This window comes from Eleutherodactylus coqui, chromosome 3, assembly GCF_035609145.1.
Source record: "Eleutherodactylus coqui strain aEleCoq1 chromosome 3, aEleCoq1.hap1, whole genome shotgun sequence".
NCBI lineage: Eukaryota > Metazoa > Chordata > Amphibia > Anura > Eleutherodactylidae > Eleutherodactylus > Eleutherodactylus coqui.
The window spans coordinates 189150846-189172505 of record NC_089839.1 but is presented as its reverse complement, the minus strand read 5'-3'; the positions used below and the strand labels follow the sequence as shown (position 1 = coordinate 189172505).

The 21660-nt window shown below is 43.7% G+C and overlaps 1 protein-coding gene across 1 annotated transcript; it reads left to right on the top strand.

Moving 5' to 3' along the window:
- Positions 1-1198: 1198 nt before the first annotated feature.
- LOC136619893 (speedy protein 1-A-like) lies at positions 1199-4998 on the top strand. Its single transcript, XM_066594618.1, has 6 exons — positions 1199-1258; positions 1926-2074; positions 3521-3579; positions 4016-4098; positions 4207-4375; positions 4462-4998. The coding sequence occupies exons 1-6, from the start codon at positions 1200-1202 to the stop codon at positions 4660-4662; spliced, it is 720 nt and encodes a 239-aa protein (XP_066450715.1). The 5' UTR covers position 1199; the 3' UTR covers positions 4663-4998.
- The last annotated feature ends 16662 nt before the right edge of the window (positions 4999-21660 follow it).

Sequence of the window (21660 nt, the reverse complement as noted above, 5' to 3'; positions counted from 1 at the left end):
TAAAGAACCTGCCCTGGCGGGTCTGACAGGGTGGTAAGAAACCCGGCACTGAAGGGGTTAAAGCACCCTGACTGTAAGTATCACAAAGCCCCAAGGTACTTAGAAGTAACTGCATGGAGGGAGAGATGTTATATGAGAAAGTGAACCTGCCATGTCAGAGCCATCCCTTTAATACTGCTGGCCTGGCACCATCCATGGACACTTAGTGACAAATATGGACCATCCAAAAAACAAATTTGTGACCATGTAAGGTGAGATGGTAAGAGTGCAGCTTCCCCTTACATCACCTGTGGTCTGAACCATCATGGTACATGCCACCAGCAGCAGCCAATAGAATCGCAGGATTTGGATTCAAACCGCAAAGGAAAACGTCAGTTGGTGCCAGTCAGCGATTGCTCTTTATAGAGAATAGACCGGCTCCCTTTACTCTTATAGCGATTTGCAAAACTTGTGATTTCGATTGAGACGCGGATTATCATCAGCAAGAAGGAGGATTTACCATCAACAAGAAGGAGGATTTATCATCAACAAGAAGGAGGATTTATCACCAACCGACAACCAAGAAAGATAAGAGGTCAAAATGTGACCAATGTGATTATTGCTTTATGTATTTCTAGTAGTGAGAGTTTGTCCACCTGTGTTAGTGGGAAACTGTAAATGATCCATATGGTTAACCAGAAGATGGGGAAACTAAAATGTATAAATATGGGCAGTTTTAGGGGATTATGAATAATAATAGAGATTTGGGGCTGAATGATAAATATGAAGGTATTTAGGTAATAATGAATAAATATGGAGGTTTTTATATAGTTCTGAGTCAATCTGAAGATATTTGGGTGACTGTATGAATATAGCTGTGAAGTTTATTATGGTGGTCAGTTATTATACAGGGAGGGACAGGGCATATACTAATGCAACGACAGGGCCTATAGGGACCCACACTGTAGTTATGGTGGACATGTAGGGGCAGATTTAGGAAACTGTCTAGAAGAAAGACTGTCTTGGTTGCCCCTAGCAACCAATCACAGAGCAGCTTTCATTGTGTATTCTGCTATGGTAAGATGGAAGCTGATCTTTGGTTGGTTGCTAGGGGCAACTAAGACAGTTTTTTTCTCAGACAGTTTCATAAATCTGCCCTTTTATCTCTGAATAGTTGGTGCTAACAGAATAATTTATTTTCATTTCCGCTGTTAAGGATTATGGACGCCATCATCAAGTTTCTGCGATTCTTGTTTGGGAGAGACGACGTGGGATCCAGGTAAGCTAGGAAGTTTATTACAGTGTCAGGGCAGCAGGCGGCAGAGGTCCAGTGCCTATTTTTAATTTTTTAGTTTTTTTTTTGGGGGGGGGGGGGCACTCCAAGAGCAGAAAAATGTATTTCTGTGTTTTTCATTTTTTCCCACTCCCTCCCTTTGAAGTGTTTGTCCTTACAGAATATTCCCTTTCCTCTTCCCCCGGTAAGGATTAGGGACGCCATACAAGAGTCAGCATGATAGAATAGACACTAATTCATCATTATTTCAGTTTTAGCTCCGTAATGATCCCCATGTAGTGAAATGTATAATACATTTAGTGTAAGTTAGGGCGCCTTTCCACTTTCGGTTTTTAGCGCTGCGTTAACGCTGCATTTTTTTATGTGAATCTCAATGGGACTTTATAATGTTAAAAATGCATATAAATCACAAAGTACAAACTTGCGGTTTTTGTGCGATGCGTTTTTAACATAAAAAAATCCCATTGACATTCGTATTAAAAAAACACAGCGATATCGCAGCATTAAAAACACGTGGAAAGGCCCCCTTACCGGGCAGAGGAATGGGGATTCAGTACCATATAGTGTCCGCCTCTAGTATGATAAATGTATATAAATCTACAGGAGGAGCCGCAGCCCTACATCTTCATGATAATATTTCCTCCTCTTTCAGCTTCCCAGGAAGAGGAGAAGACAGCGGCCGGACGAGAAAGAGAGAGCGCAGTCCGTGCGACGAAGAGGTCCAAGAGCGCCCGCAGAAGAGGAGGAAGGAGGACCGTTCCCTACAGCAGGAGGAGATGGCCGTATTCTTCAGAGTGCTTGGTAAAACACATTACTCCTTCCAGTGCTTCTAGTGTTGGACAAGGTCTACAGAACACCGTCATATACAGTAGTGCCTTGACATACCAGTTTAATCCGCTCCAGGACGAAGCTCTTAAGCCTAAAAACACGTATGTCAAAGCACTTTTCCCCATTGAAATGATTTGAAGCGCCATTAATGGGTTCCGCATTGATGGCATTCCAATTCATTTCAATGGGGAAACTAACTACAAGTAAAAACAAATCAATACATACCTACCGCCGGCAATCCGCGATGGTCTGCGGCGCTGCTGCAGGCTGACGCGTCCTCTTCCACGCCAACAGAGCATTGCTTTCTGGATGTGGGGCTTCAATCCCCTTTCTCCAGCAAGCTAATGCTTTGATTGGTTAACTCAGCACTGCATCAGCCTATGAAATCTGGCGCTGTGTTAACCAATCACAGCCATTCAATGACATCATTATCTTGTAAATCAAGAACAGGTATTCAAACGAGAGGCATTCGGGATATTAATATTAAATACCAGATTTCCAAAGGGCTTAAATTATGAATCAGATCTCCTGTATACTTATTGAATATAGGGGGAATATAGAGAGAAAGGAAGGGAAACATATATATATACAGTATATATATATATTTTTTTTACTATTAGCTTTTATATATTCTTTTCCATATTGTGATAATTTTATTTTTCAGCTATATCATATAGATATTTTATTATGCTGATTTTTCAATGACATGAGATCATATATTCAATCTTATATCTAACCTTTTTATCCTGATTTAGTTATTAATTGTTGTCATTATGCATTCGTTTCTGATGGTGTTATATAATCATAAATTTATTACAATTTGAGTAACCATTATTACAGCTATTTATGTGTATTTCTGTATTTGATATCCCCTTTGTTCCTACCCCCCAGGTGATTTATACTGCACCATATTGTATTACATCTTAGTCATAATACATTGGCGCAGTGAGAGTTATATGTCAGCTGTTTTTCTATGTTTTTTATTGCACATGATTTTTAATGAAGTGATCCCTATTGTAAAAGTCAGCTGACCAAGGTCCACTTCGGTCTGAAACGCGTCCTGCAGTTTGGCTCTGACACACAGGCACTAAATTAATAAAGGTCTAGATTGTCTCACACAAGCAGCTTTTTTCTATTTTTGAATTTACCTTATGAGTATTAGACATCGTAACCCAAGTTTTCGCTCTTAAATCAGAGCAAAAATTCGGGAGAGAGCCTGCTCGCAAGTCAAAAAACTCGCAAGCTGAGGCACTCGCATCCCGAGGTAACACTGCATAGATATATTCTAGAGACAGACAGAAACTGAACAGACCCCATTATATTCAATGAGGTCCATTTGTTGGTTCTTTCATAAAACGGATCCGTTCAGCCAGTGGATTCCATTTTCCCATAATATTGATATTTGTCCTGTCTTCCTAGACGACCCAAACATCCGGACATTTCTTACCTTAGACAGCTGTATGAGGATTTCCGACAAGGTAATATGAGTTTGAGTACGTTTGTTTTCCGTCAATTCCCATTCCTGTTTTATGGTTTGCCCCTGTCCTTTCTGCATCTGCGTGCATGTCTGTCTGCTGCCAGTCACTGCATTCAATACCCCATCGGGGATAGACCTGAGGTTCCAGTGCAGGGCTGCCCTTATAGGGGCGATCGCCTTGCTTGTAGGTAGGGGTCTTCCCATTCCCTTTGCAACCAAGGGTCAGACTCTCATTTCCTGGTAGCAGTCACTCTTACTGCAGGAGTCAGCTGCTAACCACACCAGGACAGGTCTAGGCCAGGCTGGTTGGTTCGTCCAATGGGTCCACAATCTGAATCAGTAACACATTTATGGAGGTAGACAGGATACAGAAAGGCTCTTCAATACGAAAAACAGGTGGCACTAAAAAGTTCTAACTGTCCTTCTCATCCCACTAGTATCTCCTGGCGATGGTCTTCGTTTATTTCATCAGAGCCGGACTGCAGACCGAGGAATATCATAAGAACTTCTTTGCAGCTCTGTGAGTTTCTTTTATAACAGTTTTGTATATACATGCTGATGAAAAGATATAAAATGAATAATGAAATAAGTAGCAGTTCGTCATTTTGTTTACCTTTTTTTTTACTAGATTCTTAGCCAACCAGATGGAAGAGGAAGTCGGCTTTCGTCACGAGATCTACCAGTGGGCCTTCGGATACACCTGGATGCAGAAGAGACAACAAATACTCCACGATCGCAACCTGTTGCTCCTCCGGATTGGATTCAGAGCTTTGGTGGACCGGGACACTTGTGAGCAGGTTAGTACAAATGATACAAAGCACTTCAGTCTGTGATGAAGGTTCTGCGGTGATAATAATGTTATCCATGTATTGCTTGATTCTAGGTCATGGCAGTAGATCCTCTTCACTGGGCATGGAGAAGAGAGAGGCCCATCCATCACAGCCGCGCCTTTCCCATGTTGAGGAGGAATGTTCAGCAGGTCAACACCTACGGCCCATGGAGCAGCCTTCCACCATGCATGCTTTGTAGGACCATGCATCTCTCACTCCATGCAAGGGGTAAGTTTGAAGATCAAGATGAATGACCACTACGGAGCAGCAAGAAGATCCAGAAGGTGTGTCGGATGAAGACTATCTATATTCTCTTTATAGTCACACAGACCCCGTTTCACGCATTCATGGCACATACTCATATAGGTGCATATGCACACACAATCACTGTTATTGTGTCTTGCACACATCTTATAGTGTTACCCTCCCTTAGTATGCCCGGAGGAAGGGCAGTACAGCAGCCATGGTTTCCCTACAGGTTTCCTCCACTGGGGGTTTTTCCTGTCCTGCGTGTTGCTGTACCCTCTCCGTGAGTGATGGGAGGTAACAACCAGAATATATTTATAATAAATTTCATATTATTTAACTTACTATACTTGTCCGAGTCATTCTTATTGTGTGTGAAAGTAAAATGTCATTTTCCGTGTAATAGAGACCAGTGTTAGCAACATGTGTGACTGCATTCCCATGCTGGGAAGCAGTCTGGGGGCTAGTAGGGACTGGTGAGGGCTAGGAAGATCAGTGCCCAGAGTCAGGTGGGTCCAAGTGAGATATAGAGGCCAGAATAGTTCAAGCTCAAAGGTCGGTGCAGCACCTGCTGCACAGGTGAAGGAGGAAGACCGGCCGTGGAGTCCACACTGTGCTGAGTGAGGGATGGCCGCTGATGGGCAGATGGTGTAAAACACCAGCATATGAGAGTAAGGGCCCCTGCAGACCAGTGTTTTTTCCTGTATGTTTTTTTTCATGTAATATCGCTGCGTTTTTTTAATGTGAATGTCAATGGGACTTTCTAATGTTAAAAACGCATCACAAGTTTGTTTTTGTGATTTTTGTGTGATGCGTTTTCAACATTAGAAGTCCCACTGACATTCGCGTTAAATAAGGCAGCAATATCGCGTGAAAAAAACGTGCAATAAAAACACAAGTGTGCAGGAGCCCTGAAAGTACCTGGAGATACAGCTGGAAGCATAGTTAACGAATACAGGCTACATTACCCAAACCTGGCAGAAAGAGGAAGCGATTAGCAGCTACACCAGATTCCTGAGGAATATATTAAACACAACCCTAATCACAAATGAAGTCAATGTGTATAAATATAATCTTCACCAAACCACTAAGTCCAACACACAAGACACAGGAGCATAAGGAATAGAATTTTATTAGAGCTCAAGATTGCTAAAAAAAAATAAAACATGTTTTTTAGCAAACATAGTCTGCAGTGTCCATATAAGTAGGTTCACGCGGTCTGGTAATATTACATTTAAACAAGCTAATACAAATATAGAAGTAGTTAGCCCATATATATGTAATAATTCAACCCAATATGCATGAAGAAAATAAGGGCTACAGATATACCAGTAGTGCGTTCCTGAGCCCCGACGCCTGGGGCACCACCTGCTTTCTCAAGGGGTCAATGAACATCAAACACAGGTGGGTTTAAAGGGGTTGTCCCGCGCCGAAACGGGTTTTTTTTTTTTTCAATAGCCCCCCCCCATTCGGCGCGAGACAAACCCGATGCAGGGGTAAAAAAAAACCAAACTGATAGTACTTACCTGAATCCCCGCGCTCCGGCGACTTCTTACTTACCTTGGTAATATGGCCGCCGGGATCTTCACCCACGGTGTACCGCAGGTCTTCTCCCATGGTGCACCGTGGGCTCTGTGCGTTCCATTGCCGATTCCAGCCTCCTGATTGGCTGGAATCGGCACACGTGACGGGGCGGAGCTACCTCCGGCACGAGCGGCCCCATTCAGAAGGGAGAAGACCGGACTGCGCAAGCGCGTCTAATCGGGCGATTAGACGCTGAAATTAGACGGCTCCATGGAAACGAGGACGCTAGCAACGGAACAGGTAAGTGAATAACTTCTGTATGGCTCATATTTAATGCACGATGTATATTACAAGGTGCATTAATATGGCCATACAGAAGTGTATACCCCCACTTGCTTTCGCGGGACAACCCCTTTAATGTTCATGGTGCAGTATATGATATAAGCAATCAAACAATTGCAAATTCAAGTTTCCTATGGGGATTAAAAAAATGTGAAGTGAAAAATAGTCTGCTTATTATTGTAGAAAAAATAAAGAATGTTTAAAGTTAAAACAAAACCTTTTCCAATATTTATAAGTAAGAAAATGTAAAAAAAAATACTATTTGGTATCACTATGTCTGTAAAAGTCTTATCTATAGAAGTAATGCATTATTTATCCGGCACGGTCAACGTCATCAGAAGAAAAAAATACACATTTTTGGTTACCCCCGTCTCCAAGAAATAATGTAACAAAAAGCTTTAAAAAACCAAATGTGTTTATGTGAATAAGCCCTTAGGATTTTTTTTTTTAAATGGAGAGGAGAAACCAAAAATGAAAAGGAAAAAAAAAAGGTTGCATCACTAAGGGGTTAATAATCTCTTTTTAGATTCAGTATCTAAAAGTGTTAATAAATCGGTGGCAACAGTCTTCTCGGTTCCACCATCAAGAGATGGGTCTCAGGATAAAAAAACATAAAATTATGGCTGGGGTGAAGACATGGAAGCACAAACGAATGCTTAAGTAGGCATGAACAATGTGTAAACCAAACAGGCTGGGACTTCGCTTTATGTCAGAATAATAGATCAGACAGAATAACAACCAGGGGCGTAACTATAGAGGATGCAGGGGATGCGGTTGCACCCTGGCGCAGGAGCCTTAGGGGGCCCATAAGGCCTCTCTGCTCCATATAGGGAGCCCAGTACTATGAATAAAGCATAAGAGTTGGGGGCTCTGTTACAGGTTTTGCATTGGGGCCCAGAAGCTTCAAGTTATGTCTCTGTGCAGCATGGTTTAGGTATGGGTATGGCTACAGATACAGATAGAGGGGGGCCCAGCTCATGTTTTGCATCAGGGCCCCTGAGCCTTTAGTTACGCCCAGGATAACAACAATAAGGTCAGCTTCCACAGTCATTACGTCACCTGGTCCATAAGAACACAGTGAAGTAATATCTCCCGATACTTAAAAGAAGATGCACTAAGTGTAGTCAATTAGGCCATTATTCTGCTATTTGCAAGCAAAGTAGAAATGTTATCACTCAGCTTTCCTGCAGGACATGTTGCAAATTTCAAAAGCTTGACAATAATGGCTTCAAAGAATAAATCAACATGACTCCACAATCTGGATGTTCCTCGAGGTATGAGGGTTTTTATGCATCATTACTGTGGTGCTCCTTAGGTTTCATAGCACTTGAAAGTTTTTGATTTGACAATACCATTCCACATTTGTAGAAGTGGGAAGATTTTTACAATGTTGCCTGTACCTTGGTACACGCAGCCAGGATGTGGGTCCAGGGTGATGCTGCAGCATCGGCTCTGGCCTATGTGACTGCGTTGTGACTTCATACCTTTCCTCTTGGCTTGACATATCCCGAGATGAGTGACGTGAGAAAACCAGCTTTGATTTTGCGATCCTCTGATGGGTGATGCAAATGCTACTGTCACTTCCAACAAGGATGTTACACCACAGACCACCAGGATAAGGATGGGACCGGGAAACAGGAAACATACCAGAGTAATTGACAAATAGGAGAATCAATCTATCCCTGATCTAAAAATGACTGCATCTGCCTAACAAGCAGAGCACCCGCCCCAAAAAGAGCAACCCCACAACAGGAACCTGAGGCTTCCCTAAAAGACCCTAGATGGAGTAAGGCAGGAAGACAAACCCCAAGAATAGATCAAGAGGGATATATCCAGGAACACACTGGAAACACCTGCTAGGACACACAAGAAAGGAGCAGACCAGAACAAATGGACAGAGAAACAAAAACTGAGCAGATGTATAACAAGAAGTATAACTGCCACCTTCTGCCAAAATGAGCCATTTTATATAGCCAAACACAGTTACTAACTGGGCTGCCAATTACCCCAGCCAACCAATTAAATAATTAGCAGCAAGAAGCTGTTAACTCCTTATTGTACAGCGCCAAATAACATTAAGCATGTGCTGGCTTGGTGAATCACATGGACCAGGGCTGATGCCATAACACCACCCTGGACCCATGCCCGCCCGCCAGGCTCGCTGTGACAGCTACAGTATATGGTCTATGTTAGGTCGCCCAGTATTGTGAAATGCAGCCTGTCAAGAAGGGTTCTGCTAGCATGTTAGTACTGAGTTGGTTTATGCAAAGGTCAATGCCCATACTATTAGTCCTTCCTCCTATTGAAGGCCTGATAATGGACTTTCCCTATCGATGCGCACACCTAGGATTTTTCTTTCTGAGGCCAGCCTCACTTACGAGTTGTTGCAGATGAACTTTCTGATTTCCTCTCCCAATGTCCCTGATGATGTTGGTTGGCTTTTCTCTGATCAGAGCCAAAGAACCCCCCCCTCCAACAGTAGCCCAATACTCAGATCAGCTTTACTCCATTTTGCCTTGCTTGGGTTCATTCTCCATGAACAGCCTCGTCTCTTAGTGTAAAGCTGTTTACATTGCCACTTTCTGAAATCTCCAGAAACCCTAAGGCAGCACCTCAACTCATTCACTAGACCCCTTCATTTTGCCTTTGGCTCAGCAAAAATGCTCAGTTCCCACTGTGCCAAAATTTTGCGCAAATTTTGGCGCTCATGGTATTTTTGTGCAATTTCTGCACATCTCTGTCCATTGCCATAGCAACCTTTTTAACCCCTTGGGGGAGACCCTTACAAACCTACTATGTGTTCATCAAGCTGTGGAGAAACTGCCTGCCCTGACAGCCACTGAGTGATGTCACTACTCTGCTTAATAAATATACTTATATAGAATGTTCTGGTGTGCAGTAGAGAATATGGTAATCGCTGATTATTTTCTTGCTTACTTTCAGAGTTTGCCATGAGATTTAGATCATTTTTAGCTTCCGACGAGAACATTGAGTAGTTTCCTCACAAAGACAGCTTAAAACCTGACATTTATCATCTGCTAAGGCTACATTTCAGAATGTGAGATCTGTGTATTGCATGCGATCCCAGGTGATTCTTTGTCAGTTGTGTGCAATTTTCTATAGCCTAACAAATCTTTCCATCCATCTCCTGCCCCATCTAATGTCACTGATGGATTTACGCTGATGGATCTACATTTTTAAAAATAAATAATAATGATGGATACAATATAATCTTCCCGTAAAACAATACATTTTCCTCTTAGCTCATAAGCAGGGGTCATCAGAGACTGCTGAACCCCAGATCTAGATAGTCATTGGAGAGTCAATCATAACTTTTGTGTTAGTTGACTTTTAAAGGGAAATACCCTTTTTTTTTACGGAATATGTAGCTGTTTTTCTACACTGTATATATAGTACCCAACCAGGGGCGTAACTATAGGGGATGCAATGGATACGTTTGCACTCGGGCCCAGGAGCCTCGGGGGGCCCATAAGGCCTCTCTTCTCCATATAGAGAGCCCAGTACTATGAATAAAGTATTACAGTTGCGGGCCCTGTTACAGGTTTTGCATTGGGGCCCAGGAGCTTCAAGTTACGCCTTTGTTAACCCAATCACATGGTTTTGTTATCAACTAAACCCATCGATCGTAACAGTCCCAAGCCTGGAAAAATGGGAAGGAGTGGAGAAAGCCATGGTGTCATACTCCACTATATACCACCAAAATACCTCATGGATTCACTTGTAAACACGTTTGAAGATATGGTGCTGAAAGATGGGCCAAACGGGCTAGAAAGAACCTACAATATTACCGGGAAGAGCAACAGCATGTTTTGAGTAACTTCAGGAAGTTGTAATGCTGACAGGGAAAGCCCATCTGGGTGCTGCCTGCTGCTATTGCCTGTTTAATTAAAAAGCATAAAATTGGAACATGGAACTTGCGTAGAATGAACACTGGCAAATTAGATATTATAAAAAATTGAAATGCGACGAATAAATATTGACCATATGGGGATCAGTGAACTTCATTGGACAGGGAACGGATACTTTACCAGCAGCGATTTCACAGTTTACTACTTAGGAAATGGAAACCTCTGAATGCCTTCATGGTTTCTGTGACATAAGCGATAGAAGTATAACCCAATTCCAAAAAAGTTGGAATACTGTGTAAAATTATAAATGCAAAGCAAAATAGAATGCAAGGATTTGGAAAAATCGTATAACCATATTTTATTCACAGTGATACATAGAACATATCAGGAGGTAAAAGAGGAACTTTTTTATTATAAAAAATTAACTCATTAAGAAATTGATGGCAGCAACACATCTCACAAAAGTTGGGACAGGACCATGTCTACCATTGTGTAACATCCCCTCTTATATAATTTGTATACATCTGGGAAGTGAGGAGAGCAATTGCTGAAGTTTTGGGAGAGGAATGTTGTCCCATACCATCAAAGATGCAGGCTTTTGAACTATGCACTGATAACTAGCTCGATGGTCCCTCTGCTCTTGAGTCCACAGGACACATTCGTGGTTTCCAAAAAGAACTTTAATTCAACTGACCACAAAACAGTTTTCCATTTTTCCTCAGTCCATTTTAAGTGAGCTTTGGCCCAGAGAAGATGCTGGCATTCCTGGATTGTGTTGATATACAGCTTCTTCTTTACATGATGCAGCTTTAACTTGCATTTGTGGATTGCACAGTGAACTGTGTTCCCATACAATGATTTCTGGAATATTCCTGAGCCCATGCAGTGATTTGCATTACAGAATCATGCCTGTTTTAATACACTGACACCAAAGGCCACTCTCAAACAGGAGATAGTAAATACTGTGTTTTTACTATGACAGAGCTGCTTTGTACAGCTTTCAGTGTGAGCGTTTTTCTATATTGTTACTGCACTGAAAGCAAGACGATGACGTCACCATTTCACTTTCCCTACCAATGATATAGAACACCGTGTTCAAAAATGTTGTAAAATGCTGTACAAAGCGTTCTACTGTGTTTTTGACAGCATTGAAACTGCACTCCATTAAATTCAATGGGCAATGCATTGCATTTCAAAACGCTCAAGCGACCAAAAAAAGAACAGACAGCACTCAAAAACACACAGAGTTTGAACACTAGTCAGAAAGGCCCCATTGAAATCAAAAGCAGGCTGTGTGAAAGCAACCTAAGGTCTTGTAGATCTCAAGCATCCAATATTGACATCGGCCTTGTCCCTTGTACACATGCATTTCTCCAGATTCTCAGAATTTTTTGATGGTATTATGTACTGTATTGGTGAATATCCAACTTTACAATATGGTTATATGAGATCTCCAAATCATTACTTTCTTTTTTTTCTTTACATCTTACACAGAGTCCCAACTTTTTGGGAATTGGGGTTGTAAGTATGTCAAATAGTTAGCAATGGCAGTAAAAGGTACACTATCCTACCAACAGTTATTGAACACCCAAGCAAGAATTAACACTTTGCAATCCAATTTTGGATTCAGGGTTTCCTACAGGGCTTTCTCTTTCTGCCATTATACAATGGCGCCATCTGCTGGCTAGAGCCAGTACTGTGGTATGGGACATGCTGGAGAGGCCCCCGACAACAGAGCGGCCAGTAATATACAGTAAGAATATCCTGTCGGATGTCTTCCGACATCGGAGCTGTACAGCCTTCAATCAGAATGTCTTCAGATGTCAGACAGTGGATTGGAAAGGGTTAAAAGTAGTATTTATTTCCATGTGTTAATACTTTGTGGGGCTCCTTTGGTCCTAATGACATCTGATATTCTCTGTTGCATACTTTCTACTAACGTCTGATACACATCAGCTGGTATTTCCCTCCATTCATTCTGCAAATGAGTGGCAAGTTCTCCCAAAGGAGATGGATGATGTTCATATTTCCTGACCCGACATTCCTAACAAAGATGCTCAGTAGGGTTCAGGTGGGGATTCTGTGCAGCCAGTCCAATTGTGGAACATCCAAATTCTCAAACCAACATAAGGGTGCGGGCAGACGAGCGTAGGCGTATTTACGTTCGCACAAGCGCAACGTATAATCGCCCGAGCGATCGTTTTTCACCGATCACGACCAGAGCTAGAAAGCGTATTTTCGTTTGTTCCTACTTTGCAAACGGTCTTTTCGGCGATCGAATATGCGTTGGCGCGTATTTCGGTCGCATATGTTCCGTTTTTTTTCGAATTGCCGTTTTTACGCGCCATAAAATCGCCCATGTGAACGAATACATTCGAAACCATTGCCTCAGATGGTCACATATATACGTTTGGTCGCAAAAACGCACCGTTTATGCGCTCGTCTGCCCGCACCCTCAAACTGTCTTAGATTTGTGACAAGGCACATTGTCTTGTTGGAAGTGTAGTGGCCCAGTACATGCTTTCCTGGCCTCCTCCATAATGTCATACATGTAATGTCTTGTGATGATGCACTGTGCAAAGATGTCTTGTCATTCTGTTGTGTGTATTGCACAGCTGCAAGTGATGGGTTAATGTCTGCAAAATATGAGCTGTCTGTCTGTGAATGTATCTTGTCACGTGGTGTGAAAGAAGATATAAATGTGAGTGCTTGAGAGGTCTTTAATCTGTCTTCCACCTTGACCCCTGCTAGAGAGAGAAAGTACAGAGGCACGTGGGGGCACCTTCAGCTCTCCTGTGTTGAAGATGGAAGAAGAGGAGAGGTTTTCCCGGAATGCATGCCTTCAATTCAAATTGTAAGCGAGCCCCAAAGAGAGAGAGTGAGCAGAGGGCAAGAACAGTTAGTCAAGGCCTAGTGCAGAGGTACTGAATTGTGTTACACACTCAAGCATATTGAAATCTAAGTCCCGCTGAGTGCAGGTACTTGTCTGCCGGAAAGTCTGTGGAGTAAACCTACTCCTTTCCTCCTCTGGAGATTTCCCCTTACAGGAGCGGTTCCTGACAGATAACGTGGGCTTCAAGACGGGTATCATCCCGAGTTTCCTCTCTGACCTCCAAGTTCTTGTTTTACCTGCACTAGAGTATCTTGGGAATTTATGCGTTGTAATACTAATGTGAAGTTTCCAGTAAAGTTATTTCAAGGCCCTGACCGTTATCGGGGACCTAAGATACTTAAACTGTCTGTGGCTCACTTATTTTCCCCATCGATGGTCATGCGGGGGGATATCGGAACGGTGGCGTCACACATGACAAATCCTTCAACCTCTGTTCCCCAGTTTATTGGACATCCCCATTCCGTAGGTGTCCGAATGAGGCCCAGCGCTGCTCTGGCCTTGGCTACGTGTGTCCCTCAGTGAGGGAGCCTGGTAAGTGCCGCTGTGACAAGCCAACACTTTACCTTCCCAGCTCCTCAATGTATGTCATGTGTCCGGGTTACCCTACAGGACACTGCAGAAGTATGGCTGACCATTCCCAAAGTATTGTCACATTGTCAGCAGCACATTATCATCTAGAATATCATGGTTCTTGTCACTACAACCAACAGACCAAGACCATGCCAAGTAAAACATCCCCAGACCATAATGGAACCTCTCCCGTTACAATCTATGGCTGACATCTCCAAAGGTCTACATCTGATGTAGCATGGTTTAGGCCCATAATGGCGAACCTATGACACGCGTGTCAGCACTGACACGCGTGGCCATAGTCGATGACACGTGGCCGCTGTCGGACGTTCACCCCGTTGGTGAATACCAGCAGGGGCCGCCGCGGCTCCCCTGCTGGTATTCACTAACCAGCGCTGATCAGGCGTCCTGCAACACACTGACATCACAGTGTGACACCGGAGATCATTGCTGCTGGAAGGCGCGGAGGAGCAGAGCTTTCAGGATGTGGATGGGGTGAGTACGCGGGTCTCGGGGTCCGCTGTCACTGCTGGGGGGCCACTGCTGGGGGGCGCTGTCACCACTGGTGGCTGCTGTGGGGGGGCACTGTCACTGCTGGGGGTCATCATTACTAAGATGAGTGAGGGGGAGGCTGGGAGAGGCAAGGGCCTGTGCTATGGGTGTTTTAGGTTTACTAAATACAGTTATACATTCCAATGATCCTTTTTTGTTATTTAAACTATAAATATGGCGAATTTATGGTTTTTTTCTCGAAGTGACACACTACCTGAGTTATGCTCGGTTTTTTGGTGAATTTTGGCACACCGAGCTCAAAAAGTTGCCCATCACTGGTCTGAAGGAAGCATCTTATAATATGTAGTAAAAAATGTACAAGAAATGCATTAAAACAGAGCAATCTGATATTTCCCTTCAATAATCCATGAAAACTCGTCTATTGGGTCCTTTGTAAATATTTCATTGCATCTTAAAACATCAAGTACACTATTTTGCCAAAGGTATTTGCCCACCCATATCAGTAGAATTGATTGTGTTTTATTAGCATGTCACATAGCCTAAACCAGTGGACCCCCCCAGCAGCGACAGCAGAACCCTCAGCAGTGACAGCGGACCCCCCCAGCAGCGACAGTGGCCCCCCACAATGGACCCCCCAGCAGCGACAGTGGACCCCCCAGCAGCGGCCCCCCCAGCAGCACCCCCCCAGCAGCGACAGCAGACCCCCCAGCAGTGACAGCGGACCCCCCCCAGCAGCGACAGTGGACCCCCCAGCAGCGACAGCAGACCCCTCAGCAGCACCCCCCCCAGCAGCGACAGCAGACCCCCTAGCAGTGACAGCGGACCCCCCCAGCAGCAACACTGGCCCCCCACAGCGGACCCCCCAGTAGTGACAGCGGACCCCGAGACCCGTGTACTCACCCCATCCACGTCCTGAAAGCTCCGCTCCTCCACTGGCCTCTGCGCCCTCCAGCAGCGATGATCTCCAGCGCACACTGTGACGTCAGAGTGTTGCAGGACGCCTTCTCCCCCGGACGCTCCCGCGGACCCAACAGGTAGGAGACGTCGGGGGACAGGGGGAGGAGGATCCTAGCTGCACACTGACCTCACAGTGTGCGGCGGCATCAGCGCTGGTTAGTGAATACCAGCAGGGGAGCCGCGGCGGCCCCTGCTGGTATTCACCAACGGGGTGAACGGCCGACAGCGGCCGCGTGTCAGCGACTATGGCCACGTGTGTCAGTGCTGACACGCGTGTCATAGGTTCGCCATCACGGCTTCAGACACTATTAAAATGTTTCAGTTACTTGTGGTTCTTGCAGTACCACTTTTCACCACTTGTGACAGCAAATAAAATCATTTGACTCTAGTCATTAAAAATCACCTGTTCAAGACCAGATTTTTTTTTTCAACTTTTTATTTACATTTTTTCCATTTCTTCCCCCTTCCAAGAGCCATATGTTTTGTTTTTTTCCGTTAACATAGCTGTATGAGGGCTTAGTTTTTGTGGAACGAGTTATTTTTTTTTTATAAGTACCATTTTTGTGTACTATAAAACCTTTAAAAATCTCTAAGTGCAATTGTGCCTTTTTATGGTGGTTTAGTTTTTATTAGCATTTATGATGCAGTAAAAATAAAATATGATTAGTAAAATTACTGCAATACCAAATTTATATAGATTTGTATCTATATAAAAATTACTAAAAATTACTTTCCGTCACCTTTTTATGAGACCTGTTACTTTATTTTTTGTCGATTGGGCAGTGTGGGGCCCATTTTTTGGTAGATGAGCTCTAGTTTTGATTAGTTCCATTTTGGGGTATATATATCTTTTTTATGACTTTTTATTCAATTCTTTTGGGAGTCGGCATAACCAAAAGAAACACAATTCTGGCCTTCTGTACTTTTTATGGTGTTTGCCGTGCAGAATAAATAGTCTGATATTTTAATAGCTTAGACTTTTACATACACAGCTATTACAAATATCTGGATTTTCATAGTTTAGCCTTTTCTATGGGGAAAATGGTGTTGTTTTTTTTGTTAACTTTTAATAATTTTATTTTTGCTGTGGCTTTAAAATATGTATTGAACTTTTTTCTACATTTTGTTTATTCCGGATAGGGGACTTGAACTTACTATTACTTGACTGTTTTGTACTCTTCAGTGCTGCTTATTAAGCTCTGCCACATCCATGCATGGCATGTTTGGGAACCTTGCAGGATTGTGTCCAGGAGGGGGACAAGCTGGCTGTTTAGATGTCCAGAAATTTTTGGATGTAGCATCTTTATAGTTAACTACTGCGGTTAGAAGTAACTCCGATCACTGCAGTTGCCGGCGACTACTAGCTGTCAAAAACAACTGATAGCCAGTGTGTATTACAAACAAATTACAGAAAAAGGACATATAAATCTAAAAGTCACTGCCAGAGGTCATACTTAGGCCCCCATTACGCTAGGGTATTTGGGTCTGTGTGCTATCCGTGTTAAAGAAAATTCTGTCACCGGGTTTATGAAGTTTGACTCGGAGCTCAGCTCTGAGTCACAGAGGCGGGCCATGCCGGCTTCTCCCCACCTGTATCATGCAGACTGACAGCTCTTTCCCCTTTTGTATATAGTGAGAGAACAGTAGTTCTGCAGGCGGGGAGAGGCCGACATGGCCCGCTTCTGTGACTTGGAGCTCAGCTCCGAGTCAACATCATGAACCTGGTGACAGAATCCCTTTAATTCATGGGCAACGCTTGGACCCATTAGAGCCTACAGGGCTATGCACCCTGCCATTAGAGCCTACAGGGCAACGCTCCCCTCTATGTTGGCTGATGTTTTCATCTCCGGATGCTAGATACGTTATGCGTTCCACATACAATGCACCTGATCTGAGGATGGCGCATGTGTGTGACCTCATTCCTGCCAAGGACAAGTCACCACAATGCATGTGCCTGAAGTGCACGGACTCTGAGCCCTGCATTCTGAAGGAGGTTAGCATGTTGGCACAACCCCATTATAACATGACTTTACTCTTGTATGGAATCTGGATGCAAGCAGAATGGATATATAACTGCAGAGAGCTCCCAAAACTGGTACTTAAGCTGATGGACTGGTGGATATCTGTGAAGAAGAGCCATGTTGTGCTGAATTATATACTTTTACATTATTGTTAACAATTTATTGGAAAATGCAAAAACATCACAACTTCAGGAAATCCTAGCCCAGAGCTGTATTCACTATTCTGCAGGCTTTAATCTATAATGCAGCTGAAATCTAAATTCAGATTTCTGGACTATAATGAAAACCGTTTACTAAAGCCTGGAGTCTGGTACAAAGGATCACACTGAAAATGGGCCACGCTGACATAAGGCTTGTTAGTTGCACATGTTTCTGTGCTTCCGGACCAAGTGATGAACTACCTGAATTTCTGCACTATGGGATGCTGAAGATTTTGGCCCAAAGGACGTAATGATTTATGGGGGGATTTTCATCTCCACTTTTCAAAATAAAGTTAACTTCCATAACTTTTCTGATTTTTCTGTTGACACAGCCATATGAGGGCTTAGTTTGGTGTGGCAAACTGTAGTTTCTATTGGTATAATTTTTGGGTACATGTATTCTATGCAAAAAAGGGGTTTCATTGTTCCATGTTTTTTTTACACTTCTTGTGTTTTTCTTTATGTCCCTGTAGGGGACTTGAACCATAAAAACTATGATCAACTTGATACGTTGCAGAACTTCTGTACTGCAATCCATTATCGCTTACAATAGCAATCATAGGCCACATCAGTCTGGGAAACCGATGTTTGGCATCTGGTTGCCATGGCACCCATGCAATTACGGTGTGGGGGGGAAGTCTTGTGCCCAAGGAGCAGTGCAGCGCATGCTTAGCCATCGCTCCCTTCAGTCTCCTCCTCACTGCAGGCCTAGTGCCCCCCTGCAGTAAGGAGGAGACTGAATGAAGTGATGGCCAAGCATGTGCGGCACTGCTCCTTGGACACATGACTTCCCCCTGTTCCTGGGACCGACGGGGGGTCTTAGTAGTGCGACTCCCACCGAGCATACTTTTATCACTTGTTCCGGGGATAGCTGATAAAAGTTGACTTTGTTACAACTCGTTTAACATACTATTGCCCCTTTTTGCCCTGCCTGTAGTTGCTCCGCCGCTCTACGCTACCCTGCAGCAGTAAAGTGTCACAGTCAGAGCGCTCTGCTGAAAAGTGTGACCGTCCCGGCTTTAAGGAAATATATAAGCTGGTGTTTCCTTCTAACAATCTGCTAAGTAATTCCTCTCAGTAAAACACACCCCTGCGAGGACCCATGTGGAGAGCAATCAAGAGGTTATCAAAATAGCTTTAAGGAGGGAGAGACATGCTTGAATAATGTACGATAAAACATATGGGCTTACTCCTGTTTCCGCACAAGGATGATCTGGAGCAAAATTAAACTGGCAAATTCTCATCAATATTTAAATAATTCATATTGTGAACATAATGCAGAAGACGTTGTTTGTACTAAAATGTTTCGCTCCTATTGTTTGGGTGGAGGAAACAACTATTAACATAAGAAAATGTTCTGGCTCTACCATAAGATACTGAGGCTTATAGGCAGCAATCTGGCATTGTACTGCATGACATTCATCAGTGCTTTGCAACCCGTGGCGAAACTTAAACTCCTAGCATGCCCTGACCCCTCCATGCAGGGTTATTGGAGGAACACCCAGGAACTTCACCACCTGGAATAGGTATCAATGAACATGGTGCATATAGTGATTGCCGTGTTTTTCCAACAATTGCAGGGCTGCACCTGGAAGCACAGGTGCAGCCGGCAATTAGAGCTATTACACACTGTTGATGCAAATGTAATAGAACTAACTGCTAGGCTGCACCTGTGCTTCTAGGTGCATCCCAGCAGTCAGCGGAATGACGTGAGCGCTAGCGGCTGCCACTAACGCTCCTATGATAGCAGCCTGAGGCTGGATTCACATGGGCGTATTTGCGCATATACTATACAGAGAATAGAGTCCATGACACGAGTGAGAATATGTTTCAATAGGAAAAAAAAATTAAAATCGCATCACACTTGCATGAAACTTGTGAGTGCGATACGAATTTTAATTTGCCCATAGCAAATAATGGTCGCATTTTTTGCAATATCGCAGAAAAATAGCACATGCTGCAATTTATCCATCTCGCAACAGAATTAAAACATCACATGCATTCTGAGTGTTGTGCCAAAACACAGAACTTGTTTGATTTTTCTCGCCTGTGTAAATAAGGCTTCCTACACACGGCTGAGCGTGATAACGGGCCATGAAACCTCAGCCCAATATCGCTCACGTGCGATGTATCGGTGGATGCGAGGCCTTAAAAGAAAAGCCTCCCATCACTTCGGTGTGGCTTTCAGCCACATCGGGGGAGCGCCAAGTGTTTCCCATTCTTTTCAATGGGAAACCTCTCATCTGACTCGAGTGCACATTGTATGCTGTGTGATGTGTTTTTCTGTCCCATATAAAACAATAGGCGATGCGTTCCAAGGGAATGCCCAAAAATAGGATGCGATGCAGGAAAATAAATAAATCGCTCATGTATATAACCCCATTTAAAAGAATGGTGTTCATATTCATGCGTTTCACAGCGCACAAATCTCGCATAATTTTCCCAGCCGTGTGAAAACAGCCTAAGTGGTACAACCGCATTATCACACCCAGCTCTGTACACTCCTATGGAGGGACAGGAAAGGACACTGTCATCACCTTTGAGCCTCATAAACTACATTCTTGGGCTCAAAGCTGAGAGAATGGGGAGTCCGGGGAGCCGTGCTTCTTACCCACAGGATGCCCCCTTCCTGTATTCTGTCTCAGTAAAGTTGGCATGCATACACAGCTTGACTTTTCAGACAGCTCTATGCACATACTCTCCTATAGGCGCCTGCACAGAGCCATCTGAAAAGAGTCAAGCTGTGTGCCAACTTCAGGAGACACAGTGCAGGAATGGGGCACCTGGTGTGTATGATGCACAACATCCCAAACTCCCCGTTCCTTCACTTTTGAGGAGCTCAAAGTTGATGACAGGTTCCTTTTAAGTCCCTGGCTGCCATGACAAATTTTGGCACCAATTGATAGTGTCAGAAGGGTAGCAATGAGGTCAAAGACGGAGCTCTCTCTTTATCAACTCAATTTAGTACCGCAGTTGCTATTGACCTCAACATCTAAGGGGTTATATAGCCGGTATCTGCATTATCTCCATCCTTATCCCTTACTGAGGAAAGTGTTATGTCTGCCAGGTGCACTAATGCACCACAGTGCATCACACTCAAACAGGACATGCTGGTTGGAACATCAAAGGGACAGTGAACCACGCACTAGACTCATGGGCAGACATAACATAAGGACTGACAAATGACCAAAACACTCGCCTTCATACCTGCATGCATAACAAGATGGAATAGCGATCACATGTATGAGGTATTGGTTCATGAATTAGCCAAGTCACTTAAGCCCGCGAGCCCCCATCAAGGGTCTTGCTATCTTGCAGGACCCTACTTTAACGAGAAAACATCCACAAGAAACCTGCCTGCGAGCAGGGCAATCGTCCTGATAAGGACAGCCCCGCGCTGGAACCTAAGGACCTAACTCGCCCAGTGATAGCAAACGATCCACAACAGGAGTGGACTCAGTTCACACCAACACACTAGGGATAGCATTCAAGACAGAACAGGACTGCTCATACCTCATGTTTGGCCACCTGCGCAGACCCACAGAACACATCACTGTTGACACACAAATACACTGAACATGCCTGTTAACACCTGATGTCCGGCCACCTGCAGACACTGAACATGACACTGTTCACATCTATACATATGCAACAAATAATAGGAATGCAAGTAAACCAAACCCTAGAGTGAAGGGCTACCAGCCTCCTCTTGCATATATGTATATATATATATATATATATATATATATATATATATATATATATATATATATATATATATGTATATATATATACAACACTAGTGGAGATTGGCTGACTGGAGAACACCACGCCCAGCCAGCACCAACATGCCACACCTGTAGAAACCTGTAGTACTATAGGTCGCAGAAGCACAACCTAACAAGAAGTTTGCTATTAGTTATAGCCGACACACACTGGTGATAGAGAGAAAACAGCGCCTGTGTTGGAGGATGTCAAGACATGTTCGCAGTTATACACTGGACACTTTTTAGAGATCCCCATCTAGTAGCACATTAAACCTCCTTTTACCTTCAGAAAGGCGCAATTCACTGTGGCCTCCATCTGCAGGTATCAGAGGACCCCAAGAAACATTCCC

Coding starts and splice junctions, on each gene's coding strand:
- LOC136619893 (XM_066594618.1), top strand. CDS start 1,200: ATGGACGCCATCATCAAGTTTCTGCGATTCTTGTTTGGGAGAGACGAC. Junction 1,259..1,925: donor AGAGACGACGTGGGATCCAG/GTAAGCTAGGAA, acceptor CTCCTCTTTCAG/CTTCCCAGGAAGAGGAGAAG. Junction 3,580..4,015: donor GTATGAGGATTTCCGACAAG/GTAATATGAGTT, acceptor TCATCCCACTAG/TATCTCCTGGCGATGGTCTT.